Source organism: Neolamprologus multifasciatus, chromosome 23 (assembly GCF_963576455.1).
Source record: "Neolamprologus multifasciatus chromosome 23, fNeoMul1.2, whole genome shotgun sequence".
NCBI classification, from domain to species: domain Eukaryota; kingdom Metazoa; phylum Chordata; class Actinopteri; order Cichliformes; family Cichlidae; genus Neolamprologus; species Neolamprologus multifasciatus.
The window spans coordinates 24439629-24453532 of NC_140460.1; the positions used below are offsets into that span (position 1 = coordinate 24439629).

The 13904-nt window shown below is 40.8% G+C and overlaps 1 protein-coding gene across 3 annotated transcripts in view; it reads right to left on the bottom strand.

The window, feature by feature from the left end:
• Positions 1 to 7677, bottom strand: part of LOC146491649 (glutaminase kidney isoform, mitochondrial) — a 32872-nt gene extending 25195 nt beyond the window's left edge. For all 3 annotated transcript variants that reach the window (XM_085150748.1, XM_085150747.1, XM_085150750.1), the window contains exon 1: positions 7276 to 7677. In XM_085150748.1, coding sequence (XP_085006874.1) covers positions 7276 to 7529 — 254 coding nt within the window. In that variant the 5' untranslated portion in view covers positions 7530 to 7677. The remainder of the gene's footprint in view (positions 1 to 7275) is intronic.
• Positions 7678 to 13904: the final 6227 nt, after the last annotated feature.

A 13904-nucleotide genomic window follows, 5' to 3' on the forward strand; every position in this document is an offset into this window, starting at 1 on the left:
CTAACTGAACTGAGGCAGGAATCTGGAGACGTTTCCTTCACACGTGACCTTTCTGTGCCTAGACCCCCCACAGGATCTGTATTTTACCCGGCACTACTAACACAAATGCTTCAAACCTTTTTCATCAATGCTAAGGCAGCTGTTTAAACAGATGTAACTCACCCACATTATGTTTTAAAAAGTTGGGAGCTTTATGGTGAAAAACCCTGGAAATTAACAAGAATTTACTGGCAAATTTGTGAGAAAAAACTAAATTAAATTTATGAAAAAGAACTGACAGATATACGGGGAAAAGCAGAAACTTACAGGAAAAAGGCAGGAAATTTATGCACCACCATGGCTCACCTGAATAAGCAGGTGAGCTCTCTGCCTGCTCTCCTGTCACCTCGCTGAACTATCCTGCCTAAAAAAGGCTAAAAATTCAAAGACATGTAGGTTTTACAAGAAAAATTAGGAAAATTTATCAAACCAAAATTTGCAAGAAACTCACAAAATTATGAGGAAAAAAATATATTTTTATATTTTATATATAAATATTTCTTCTGAATTTCACCCTCACATTACATTGTTTTCTTCAACCAGGCCCTAACACTAATACACCACCATCGTAGTCTCCCTCTGAGCCCACCATCAGGTGGTGCGACTCCCTTGAAGTCGGGGCCTGACGTGTTCGCACTGACAGGCGGAGATCTCTGTGTGAATTGAGCCGTCAGTATCTGCTGCATTTATTTAATCTGATCGATGGCGCTGGTTTCACCGCCTCACAGGCATCATGACAAATTGTTGCTGGTGGGTTGGAGAGGGCGGAGGCAGACATTAGACTGGAAGCGCTGAGAGAGAGGCGGCGCTGCACGAATCGATCTATGCGACTGACTCATCTGCTCGAGGCCCTGACATCTGCTGGGCGGCACGCCAGCTCACGGTGCTTAAAATAAATAAATAACTAAAAAGTGAAGACATGATTTAGGCAGGATGAGCTCCTCTGCATCGCAAAAAGCTCTGAGCCCTTACTAGCTGAAGCACGGCCTCAGAGCCCTCAGAGTCAGCGTGCAGCTCAGCAGTGTTGGGACTAACGCGTTATTAAGTAACGCATTACAGTAACTACGTTATTATTGTGGTAACGAGCACGGTAACTAGTTATTATGCCAAAATCAGGAACGCGTTAGTCGTTACTGGGATTTAGATAGGGTCGTTACTCGTTACTTCGTGTGGTGGCTATCGCGGAGCTTCCACAGATTCAATAACATTAGCAAGTGGTGGAGGCAGCAGGTGGAAGAGAAGGAAAAGAGACCCGAGGCGGCCGCCGGTCCAAGTGTGAACTGAACTTCAGGTAAGAAGTTATGACCTGCAGTCTATCTGGGTCAGATATAAACCAAGTTTAGGTGGAGTTTATTTTCGTTATTCTGACTTTTTCCGTACTGCGTACTAGCTAGCATGACGGAGTTTCTATACAGCTGGGTGGGTGCTATGAAGTTAATGATGTTGAACTTTATTTTGTTCATAAGTTATTAGAGTTGCCAACCGTCCCGTCTGGTGTTCAGAGAAAATATTACGCGTTTCTTATTGAGGTGAAAAAGAACAGTTTGTCCCGTAATTCAGCTACATTGAAAAAGGCACAAAGCTGGAGTTATTCTGTGTCTTTGCTGCACAGCTGCCTCTTCTTCTCTCATTCTCCCCCCTCCCTCTCCCGTTTCTACTTCAATCATGAAAACTGATCAATGATCAGCTGATCGGCTCTCTTGTTTGTTTATCGCCCACTTTGCGCCAGAAAGAGGAAACCAGCCGATGTCGCGTTAAACAGCAGCAGCACGTTTTAGCTTGATCAGCTGTTGTTAGGATTTATTTAATATTAATTCCTAGTATCAGCTGATGTTTGCTGGAGCCACAGCTGCAAAAAAGCTGCTGGTCACGATGTCGGTTTGTTTATCTGGTGAGAGGGAAACATGAAACCAGGAGATGTCCTTACTGAATCATCAGAGCTGAACAGGTGATGGAGATACAGGTTTACCTTTTAGGTGATATGAATGAGTTGAAGGGAAGTTATGAACTGTTTCTGAGAGACAGATAACCCCAGGATCCTTTTTAGGTAGCTGACAGCTGGTAACTGTGCAGGTGCGGGTCTAGCAAAGTTTTGCCAGGGGCGCCAGGTGGGGCATTAACAGGGAGAGGGGGGCACAAAGAAATACTTTTCTTTCTTATTCTCATTTAAAATGTCTAGCTTTTAAAAAATAATTATCTCAATCTTACAACAAACGATTGATGCATATCAGAGCACCACGACTGCAGTTTTTTGTGTTGGATGTAAAAGGCGCACATGATGCTGTGACGTAGGCTAGAATCATGGCAGCAGTCAATGACGGTCCAGGCGTGGGATTTCTCTCGTGGAAATATGCACATTATCTTTTCCTTTCTATTGGTAGGTGGCACAGTGCACTTGTGGCAGGTAAGCAAGCTAGAAGACTGGCAAAGTTATGGAAGCAACACATTAACAAGAGAATTCTGAGTAAAACCAAAGTTACTTTCCCTAGTAACTAGTTACTTTGAAAGTAACGAGTAACTTGAAGTAACTGAGTTACTTTTGATAGAAGTAACTAGTAATGTAACTAAGTTACTATTTTAAAGTAACTTACCCAACACTGCAGCTCAGGCTGAGCCTGTCTGTCTTTTCTTTTCAGACTTCAGTGTTTGAAAGCAACAAACACCAGGATGTACATCTTATGTGTTGAACTCTAACAAAACAGTCCAACAACCTGACTGAAGAAACCCTGACTAATAAATATGTAATACTGTTATGTCTTAATAAACAGCTGTGGGGTGGTCGTGTAAGAAGGTGGTCTGCATGTCGAAGTATCCTCAGGTGAGACGCCCCAGATGCATCCATCAGAGTGAATGTGTGCACGAATATTTCATGTTGCAAGCTAAACATAGGACAGCAACCTGTTTACATCTACAAAAAAGAAGAAGAAAAAAGCTTGCTTCCTGGCTGTATTAAGGTTTTTGTTGAGGGTGATTGCCTTCTAACAGGAGACCTGTGCAACCTTTCTGCAAACAGCTGCAGTCTGACTTGGACTATTTCAGTCACTCTCAGAGAGACCGCAAATAATTGCCGTCTAGTTTTTAAATGCCGACAGATGCCGTTGCCATTAATCTGGACCAGTCTTTGTGAATGAGCACAACTCGACTGGTTATGTTCTGGTTATCGGAGGGCTAAAATGTAAGACAGCAACAGATATGTGATTTTCCATGATTTATCAGTTCATTGCCATTTTGTCAGAAACAGTTTGCCAGTAATTTCATTTAGAAGTGAGATAACTTTATCTTACTGTATAAAAGAGATACTGACTGAGGTTAATTTGAGGACAAAATTTGGAGAGCAAAACAGTGATAAATCACAGTGTGTGTTTCTGCAGTAGACAGCATATCACAAAAAGTGAAATATCATATATCATGTGTGGTGTCTGGTGACTCCCACCTGCAGTATTTTAGTTCAGAATGTGAATAAAAACATTCTAGAACTGAAGAAAAAGCTGGCGATGTTGTAGTTTAGGCCTACAGAGGGGCAGAGTCACAAACGAGACAGACTGTAGTCACAATCAAAAACTGCAGGTAAAAAGCCAAACTGAGTCCTTAATCAAACTGCCTGATCAGCAACAAAACAACAGATATTACAGATTAAACTACAGATCTTTACATTTTTATGGTTTGCTGGATGTTGGAGACTGCTATTTAATGACCCACAAGAACCCTGAAATGCTGAAAAACTAACCCAATAATCAATCCCTATTATGGAAATAAACAGATGAGTGTGGCTATGTGAAGGTTTTACAATGTGTTTTGTGGGAGTATGGCTGGAGGATTTTTAGACTTTCTTTGCATATCTTCTTATATTACTCTATTTTATAAGGTTTTATATTATACAGGATATTTAATATTGTGTGTAGCTGTCCAGGAACTGCAGATGGAAATCACCTGGAAGCTAAATGTGCTGTCTATATACGATCACTGACATGTAAACCAAGCTCCTTTAAGCTGCCTAATAGAGAAAAGTCACTGAGTTCCTCAAAAGCGTTGAGTTTTTCAGGAAGACGATGAACCTGCTTGCTCACCAAGATTCACGCTGCTGATAAAATTCACACAGTGATCTTCACAGAACAAGCCGAAGCTTGGCTCAGACTTGGATTAACCTCCGGGGGCTGACAACCAGTCAGCTGAGCAGAGCGACGGCCTGAACGCCGCCGGTAGCTTCAGCAAATTGTCCGTGAACAGAAACAAGTGGGGCAACTCTGTCCTGCAGGGGCAATGAGGCATTTTATGACTATGGAAGCTCTCTAAGGAGACAGGCTGGTGTCAGAGCTGCTCCGAGGGGAAGAAATGATCGGCCGGGTGGTTATCATGCTGGATCTTCAGCAACTATGTGCATCTTTATATATTTTCTTAATGAGTTGCCTCTAAGAATAATGAAATTATAAACCCTCCACTGTGGCTGTCCTGCAGCCCCCTCTCCTGATGATAGAGTTAATTTATACTCAAAATTCTGACACTCATATTTTCATTCACTGTATTTGTACGGAGGTCCAAAAGAGAGCAAATGTAAATTAAAATGATACAAAAATCAATTAATATGCCGCTACATGAAAACACAGCACCTCATCCCTGTACTGCTTTTTATCACCAAGATTTTTTTTTTTAGTCTGTATTTTCTTTTATGTTTTTTCTATTTATCTACTTATGTATTTGATAGACAGTAAGCTAACTTTTAGTATAGCTGAATTTCATGATTTTAAAGAAAGATGATTCATGACAGTGTATATCTGTGGAGGAACCAATTATGTAAATAAACAAAAAAACATAATACACTTAAAAAATAATCCAGAATTTAATTTATTTAATTCTAATTTATACTATTTTTGATATAACTAATTAGGACTTATTCATTTTTTTTATTTCTATATTTGGAAGATCGGGTTTTTTTTCAACTGGCATACATACATTTTTTTTTTAATTCTGTATTTTACTTTGACATTTTTCTGTCCATTTCAGCATCATTATAGAAATTACTGGACGCTCACCTGTTTGGTCTCATAACAGAAATAAAAACTGACATCCATAATAAATCTATTGAATTTTTTTCATATAGCGCCAAATCACAACAACAGTCACCTTAATAAGCTTTATATTGTAAGGTAAAGACCCTATAATAATAGAGAGAAACCACAAAAACTAGATAACCCCTTGCCTTTGGCAACAATGGGAAGGAAAAACTCCCTTTTAACAGGAAGGACCTCCAGCAGAACCAGCATGACCAGATGGGAGTGAGGGAATGAAGACAGGACAAAGACACACTTTCGGAGAAAGAGACATTCAGGAAAAGGAAAGGAAACAAAGGGAAAAGAAAGAGCTCCTCAAACTGGAAGCTGGTTCCACAGAAAGAGAGGCCTGAAAGCAGAAGGCTCTGCCTCCAACTTTACTTTTAAATACTCTAGGAACCACAAGTACATCTGCAGTCTGTGAGAAAAGTGCTCTACTGTGGTGATATGATACTATAAGGTCTCTAAGATAAGACAACGCCTGATTATTCAAGACCTTGTGTGTGAGGAGCAGCATTTCACATTCGATTCCGGATCTTACAAGAAGTCTGTGCCAAGAAACCAACCAACGTTAATGAAATGCCAAGAAGACTGGTCAAATATCAGCCACAATTATACCAGGAGCTTGTTGATGGCTACCAAAACCACCCAATCAAGGTGCAACATGCTAAGAAACATTTAGTGGGAGTGTATGTATATATTTGAGCCTGTATGTATACTTTTAACCCTGTGTCGATTAGAGAAAATCCTAAATAAATACAAACTTGTGCACAAAATTCTTGTTTTCTAAAGTCACTGTATGATCGTTCCACCCTAGAACATGTCCACAACTATATATGTGTTAAACATTTAACATGGCAAAAACTGATTTTAACTTGTGTCTATGTTTTCATTATTTTATCTTTATTTTATTTTGATTCATTGTGCTATTTCTTTTTGCTATTAGTAACGTAACAGATTATTTTATTGTTATTATTAATGTTATTAATGATTTATACTGATTTATTCTACTTATTTTGTATTTATGTCGGTAGTTAGAGGCATTTAAAATAAAACTTTGTTTCTGCCACTGAATAAACATTTTTTGGCATCCATAAGGGACAATTTCAGGTTACTATCTCAAAATCTTTACTTACTCTGAAATACCTGGAAGTTGTAGCTTGGCTCTACCCAGCAGTTTGTTTATAGTTTCTTCTCCCCCCCCCCCCCCCCCCCCCAGGCAGAAACAAGCGTCTATACTTTAGACTTGCTTTACTTTACCTCTCATCATGTGGCATACACTGTGCTTTATAATTAATGATAAGTGTATTAATTCAGGTCAGTAGCTGCACTCCTATGGAAGCAATAGTGGGTGACCTTGAATATGCATGGAGCTGATGCTCGGTGTGGAGTGGAGATCCAAACATTAACCAGCTTCAGTTGTCCTTAATTTTTCGTTTAAACTGACCCGGCTGGGTAACCTGGTGCAGGCTGAGTCAAGCCCCTGAGTCTGGATGGATGAAGGCATCAGCTTGCCCCACTGCATGTGCTTCCATTCTCGGACACGTCTCAAATTTACTTCCTTTCTACCAGTTTCCATTGAGTACATTCTGACTAATCGCCACCCGCTTAGAGCAAGTTAATGCCACAAAACATCCTTAAGGTTCATACTGGAACTACTAAGTCATCTTAGATATATTAAACTTGTCCGATAATGGCTGCTGGATTTACCTCCATCGCTACCTACCGGAGCTCTCCACTGGCCTGAGCCCGTAGGTGGGCGCACTATCACCGGTCACTTGCACCCATAATCCCCCCATCTACAACCCCTGACCTGCACAGTTCCCCGGCAAACTCAACCCTCCTTGCCAGCCTTTAGCAGGCTGAGCTAAATGAGCATCCGAGCTAGCAGCTAGCCACTTCGCGTGATGCGCGTTAGACCCTTCGCACCAAACTACGTTGTAAAAAGCCTAAATTCAAATAACGTCCCTTTTTGTACAAGTGTTATAGATAAAGTGATTCATTTTTAAATACAATGCGAAATTAGACGCATTTCTTAAATTCCGCGTACTTTCTGTAAGTAAAACTGGTTTATTTTTTTAAATGAGAAGCCTCAAGGTAAAGGCACCTTGATGTCATGATTGCTTACCGCCCCATTAAAAATGCTCCTTTTTTCTATCGAGTTCGTCCTACTGTTAACGTTACTCACTTCTCTGTTGAAGAATCCTTGCCGGTGGAGTCATTGGAGCAAAAGCCTCTCAATGCGTGCTTCCTGGCCAAGTGCTGAGGGGCTCTCCAGCCAGAAAACCGCCCTCTACCCGGTGACCGTCCATCAGGACTCAGGGTGCTGAAGCAGGCAGCGGGAGCAGGTGCTGCTTTAGCGCCGACCCTACGTGTGAGCGGCCGCTTCAGCTGAGTCTGGAATAACTCCTTGAGTGTTACTGTAGACCGAAGATGTAACATTTCAACCCTGTGGTACAGACGAACTGTGCAGTGGAGTTACTATAGGACCGCGTGGAGGGATCGTAGAGGTCGGTTCCCGGTGAGAGCGCCGCTGTATCGGTCGAGTAACGGTTCTCCCGCTGACTCAACAGCGGAAAAAAGCTCTCCAGCGGGATACAACCAACCTTATCCACCGCGTGAGTTGTGATTGGACGGGCTTGACCCATGGGCGCACCTAATTGGTGAGAAGTCCTAACAGTCCCGCCCACGGTTGTGAATCGTGTTTTGGTCCTGTTATCTCCATCACTTCCCGTAATTAGCGAACAAGTTTATGTTATTTATAAGTATTTGCCCATTTTTATATGTTTATAGGCACAGTTTAGATATCTTTTGTCTTTATAAACACAATAAATAACGAAAACAATCATATTTTTGAATTTACTACATTTAATGGCTGTTTTTAATCTATTATAGTTAATCTTTTTTAGCTCTTTTACTTTATAGGGCCACTATATTGTATTACGTCACGTTTTTACAAAGCATTTCATTGAATTTTATTTACATTTATTATTGTTTATTCAATTAATTTCCTATTTTATTGTTTTACTACACGTTTTCTATTTATTTGAACTGCTTTATGTTAGGCATGATACATGTTAGACCTATTTGTTCATGTTATTTTTTATTTTTTACTGGCCCACTTTATCCACTCCATTTTCATGTAGGCTTTGTTTGTGGCTGCTGTAGCACAGACATAACTTTTGGGGAGACAGAAAGTATATGTTTCATGATACAATGGAAGTTAGGCATCCAGTTTTAGTTAAGTAGAAAAAAACAAATTATCAGATGAGTCACAAGTATGTAGTCTGCATTCATTTTAAGTTAAATGCACATTTTGCACTCTTAGTTGTAGAAATGTTATTATTTGTGCCACACAAATGCTGGAAATCACATAACACATATACAAGAATTTAAGAATAAACACAATATGAGTGAAGTAATGTCATAAACATCACTATATTGAAATATTATAAGCCTAATATTTCCTGACTGACTCATGTGCATGAGTCTTCATGCTTGGCCTGCAGAAATCATGTGCAGATGATTCAAATAAACAAGTTTGCACAGCTATATAACTCACACTGCTGTGCAGAAATCTTGAGTCACCCCTCATTTCTTTATACTTTGGTAGGAAAATAGGAAGTGATTTATTGAAGCATGTGCAAACATATGTAAATACAGTATATAAGTCAAAATCAGAGATTGTACAAGTAATGAGTTTGAAAGTCATTATTTGGTGTGACCATCTTTATTCTTCAGCACAGTCTGAACTCTCTTAGGCAGCTTTCTTGCCATGTCTTTAAGTAGGAATAGTTCTCCAGGCTTCTTGAAGGACAGTCAAAGCTCTTCTTTGGATGTTTCTGCCTTTTGTTCTGTTCTCTGTCAACATGATCCCACACTGCTTCAATAATGTTGAGGTCCGGGCTCTGGGGAGGCCAATCCATGACTGACAGTGTTTACTGCATTGGCAGTGTGTTTGGGATCATTGTCATGATGAAAATGAAGCTGCTGCCAATCAGAAGATGTCTAACACCACTGGCTGAAATGCAGCCAAACCATGACAGAGCCTCCATCAGACCTGTTGTCACAGAATTTCAGTGCAGTTCTTGTGTAATGTGAAGCTTCAGTGAACAGTCGATGGATCCACTGAAGGTCCAGATGGATCTCTCAGATTTTGTGTCAAGTGTTTGCTGGATTTGTTCCTGTTTCTTAAGGACATGACGTTCAGTTTGTTCTGTTTTGTTTTGTTTGTTTGTTTGTTTGTTTGGTTGGTTGGTTGGGGTTTTTTCTCTCTTTTTTGGGGGGGGGGGGGGGGGGGGGTTTACGCCTGATACTTCTGCTTTTGCGCCCACTTCTCCATTTTCCTCAATTTTTTTAAGAACACACTGCACACCATGCAGACATAAAACAAGTTCTCAGCTAATATTTCTTTGGGAATCACCTCGATGGTGCAAAAAATAGTATTTTAAGCTGTCAAACTGTGTGTGTGTGTTTTAGGTTCAGTGTTAAATGGCTTAGCCAACAAACAAACAAACACAGAAACAAAACATTCTGGACCGGTCACTGAGTTTATGTTAAAATATTCTGCTTCTCCCTTATTTTAAGCTTCCTATTCATTCAGCTGAGTCACAGTCTCACTCTCCACCAGTTGTCCATGCCTGTAACCTGTAATAAATAAAAATGAAAACTATAAAAATATTATATAATGCAACTATAAAACCTTACAGGGATACAAGTAGAACTTTAAAACAATAAAAACAAATAAACAAAAATAAAGAAACACACCCTATTAAATATTAAAGCATCACGTCTCTGTACAGTGATGAGGAATAAAGAGGCTTAAGCGGCCCTGTGCAGGACTGTCACTGATGCGTTGTGCTGCTCTGCCACCTTGTGGTTCATTTTGGTGTTGCACACATTCAGGGCTTTCTCTGCAGACTGTCGCCTTGTGTGTGTGTGTCCTTGAAAAAAAAACATCTACAGCGCCATCTCCCGGTTAGAAAGTGATGTGAGACTAGCTTACAGGCGTGTAGGAGCTTTTTTCCATTCATGAAGTGACAGATTGATGATTTGCAGATAGAAATCTGGGAACCACATGCACGCTCTGCAGAAAAAAACACAGAAAAACACATCAGAAATTTCCCAAACAGTGTCACACTCAGGTCTAATTCAATCTGCAGAGCTCAATGTACCAGATTACAGATTATCAGCCTGTTCCTCCTGAGTCAGGCAGCATTTTAATGCTTGTTTTGACCTCCTTTGCGGCCTGCGTGGGTGGAGCTTGACGCCCATCACTAAATAATGACCTACACCGCAGATTACTCACCGGAAAGTGTTTGCTTTACTTTTCCCAAACTTTTTTTTTACATTTTTTTTATCTGACTCTATCTTGCTAAACTCCACCCACCTGTAGAGCCAAAAGAGGATAAAACAAACAAATTAGAGCTGACTAATAAAGCCTCCAGTGCACTTGAACATGAAACATTCATGAAGTTGGCCTGAAAATCTGATTTCCATGTGATCAGAAGCAAAGGGGACTTCCGACCAATTGCACGCAGAGGGTTTTTACTTGACAGGAATCAACATTTTTACGTTTAAAAAAAATCCCTTTTTATGCAGATTTGAGCTAAACTAGATGATCTGACTGACTGTGGCTGAGGAGAGGTTTATCAGCAAGCGGCGGCAGATGAATACCTGCTGTTTTACTGCTGTTCATTTGGACTATACAAGACATCTTTTGGTGTCCACATACTTTTGCAGCCCTTGCAGGCGTTTTAATGAACAATCGTGAGCTTCTAAAAATAAAATCAGTGGGATTAAATGTGCCCCAACATGTCCCAGACCATGTGCACATTTCTGACAGAGGATTCGTTCTAAGCTGAGAGGTTTGAACATACAAGCTCGCTGATGACCTCCTACTTACTGTAAAACCAAAGAATATAAAGAACTTCAGGCTTTTAATGATACAATCTGCTTGTAATATGCTTGTTTGTGTTACAACAGCTTCTTTTATTCTCCTATTTTATTTCTCTTAAAACATTAAAAAAAAATCATGCGAAATAAGGCACACTCTACCTCTTTAAGTTACAAGATTGTACCAATGCTGGACATCATGAAAATACTCCTTAGCGGGACTTAAAATTAGATAAATACAACCTCAAATGAACAACAGCACATGACATAGTACACTGTGTCATTATTTATTTAACAGAAACTGAGCCAAAATATACTAACAGTCCTGTGAAAACCCATAGTACCTCTATAAAGCAGATGTTTTGCTAGTTTGCTGGTCTGGAGTGTTCAGGTGCATATTAACAATGCCACAGTCTTCCCAGAAGTGGACGTCCCAGCAAATTCTCTCCAAATGCTACATGTCAGACTCTACAGGCCTCTACGCCTGTAGAGTCTTGTCACAAACTTTACAGGATTGTACTGTCCTGTAAAGTTTGTGACAGTACAATCAGAAAAACTTGACATGAGACAAGTCTCTACTCTGTAAAAAGAGCACAGCAGCACTGCTGAGGGTTGCAAAGTTACATCTGAACAAACTGCAGGACTTCTGGATCAAGGTGTTTGGTCATAAAAATATAAAATCAAAGACCTCATACCAGCTGTTAGCACAGTGGTGGAGAGGTCATGATTTGGGCACCTTCCAGTCACTGAGTCCAGACCTGAACCTGACTGAAATGCTGTGGTGTGGATTTAAGAGAGCTGTGCATGAACTTCAATGACCTGAAGCAATGTCCTAAAGAAGAGCGGGCTAAAACTCCTCCACACTGATCAAGTGTAAAGTTACTGCTGCAAAAGGTACTTCTACAAGCTGCTGAATCATGGGGTGCACTTAGTTTTTCACACAGTTTCTGCATTTTTGTTTGTTTTATGAGATAAATAATGTCTAAACATTTCTTATGTCATATGTTGCTGTTCACCTTGAGGCTGTATTTACCTGATTTTCAGACCAGCTTATTCATGTGTATCTTTTCTATGTTCATGATCAAACCGAGTCAAACGTTCACTCTTGGTAAAAGTTACATACTGATGTGTTTACATTGACTCTAGTGTGACCCTGACGGCTGGGAAATTGCATTAAAGGGGAGGGGAAGCAAGAAAGACTGGAGACAGTCCTGCTTTGCTTTTCTTCACTTCATCTAGTCATTTAAAAACTACAAACAACTTCTTTTAAAGACTGGCTTCGTGTTTCTTTCTTTCTCTGCTATAATGCATAAAAATTTAAAAAAGCAACTCCAGGACTCATGAAAACTGGCCAAATCAAAGGAGCCCTCAAAGTTTAAGCTGCGTTTTCTCTGCATGTGGCATTAAAACCAGAAGACAAAGGAAGAAAAGAGAGGAAGGGAAGGAAGAACGCAAGGAAGGAGGGGAGACAAACATCCCTAACGAAGCTGCAGGGAGGAGAGGCGATAATTCACCAACACCCACACCTTCTCAAAAGCAGTCGGATTCCTGCTCCTTTCAAAATGAGGGTGATGGGTGCACTCGGCAGATCCCTCCCACGCCGCTTAGCGGCTGGCTTCCGCCCACCGCCCGTGGAGCCGCCCACCTCCTGCCGTTGCCGCGGCAACACATCATCATCATCATCATCATGAGCAGTGACTTGCACTGGAGGAGGAGGTGGAAGGACAGGGAGGGGAGGGGTGGCTGTTTGAGCAGGGCTGCCACTGTGAGCAGCAAAACGGCGTGGGTGTTCATGAGCTGAGTTATTCTCCTGAGAAGATCTGTCCACGTGTGTGTGTGTCTGTGTGCGTGCGCGTGGAGAGACAGAGGGGGAGGAGAGAGGGAGAGGATGATGGGAGGTATGCGAAAAGGACCTGCGTCAGAGTGAGTCATCGGCCGGTTTCACAATGTGTTGATGTGACGCTGATGCAAATGGTCGGCGCAGGGATTGATCTCTATAAACCAAAATAAATAAAAAGAAGTTGAAGAAGAAAACAAACACAAGAAGAAGAAGAAGAAGAAGAAGAAAATTCTTTAGAGGTGTCTCGGTGGCACCTGGAGGACGAGCGCTCCTCACGGCTCGAGTTCTCAAGTAGCTTTCGGAGCTCCGCCCTGCAGCGGGAAGCTAATATGTAATCACACTAAACATTGTTATCACTAAATGTTAGGTTTGTTACTATGACTACAACCTGTTATTGGAGGACTACAAAGAGCTTTCTGCCCCATTAGTCACATACCTTCTTATTCTGCCTTTAGCAATGGCTCAGTTTCTTAAGAGGGCTTATTTATGCTTCCTTTTAATTACCAGGAGTTTAAGTTTCACTCAGAGGCGACCATATTTGGGCAAGAGGGCGGTTCAGTTTCCTCTGATTAGGACAATGTTTACCATAAACTCACGAGGAAAGCATTTACTGAGGTCACAGATTAAAAGAAAAGCAGTGTTTTTTTCATCATAGACTTCTATGCAATCAGACTTACAGAGGAGTCGCCCCCTGCTGGCCATTAGAAAGAATGCAGGTTAAAGGTACTGTTTATCATTACCCTACTAACCTTTTCACCACCAGGGGCCAGCATTTTTCAGTGTGTGTTTCAGATGTGTGCTCCTTTAAACTTTTAATATTTCTTTTAAGCTACTCCACATTTACTAAAGAGGGTCTGCAGTTATAAATAAGGATGTGTTCTTAATGAGTTACTTGTTATGGACCGGCCAAACAGGTCACTGTGCTCCCTCAACTGAATTCTGATCCACTTTTGGAACTAAAAATATCAAACCAAGGGATACGATTTGGTAATGAAAGTGTTAAAAAGTCAAAATCGACTGCACTATAGTACCCAAGCTTAAATTAATTTTTGGATAAACAGTATCTTAGCGCAGTGATTCCA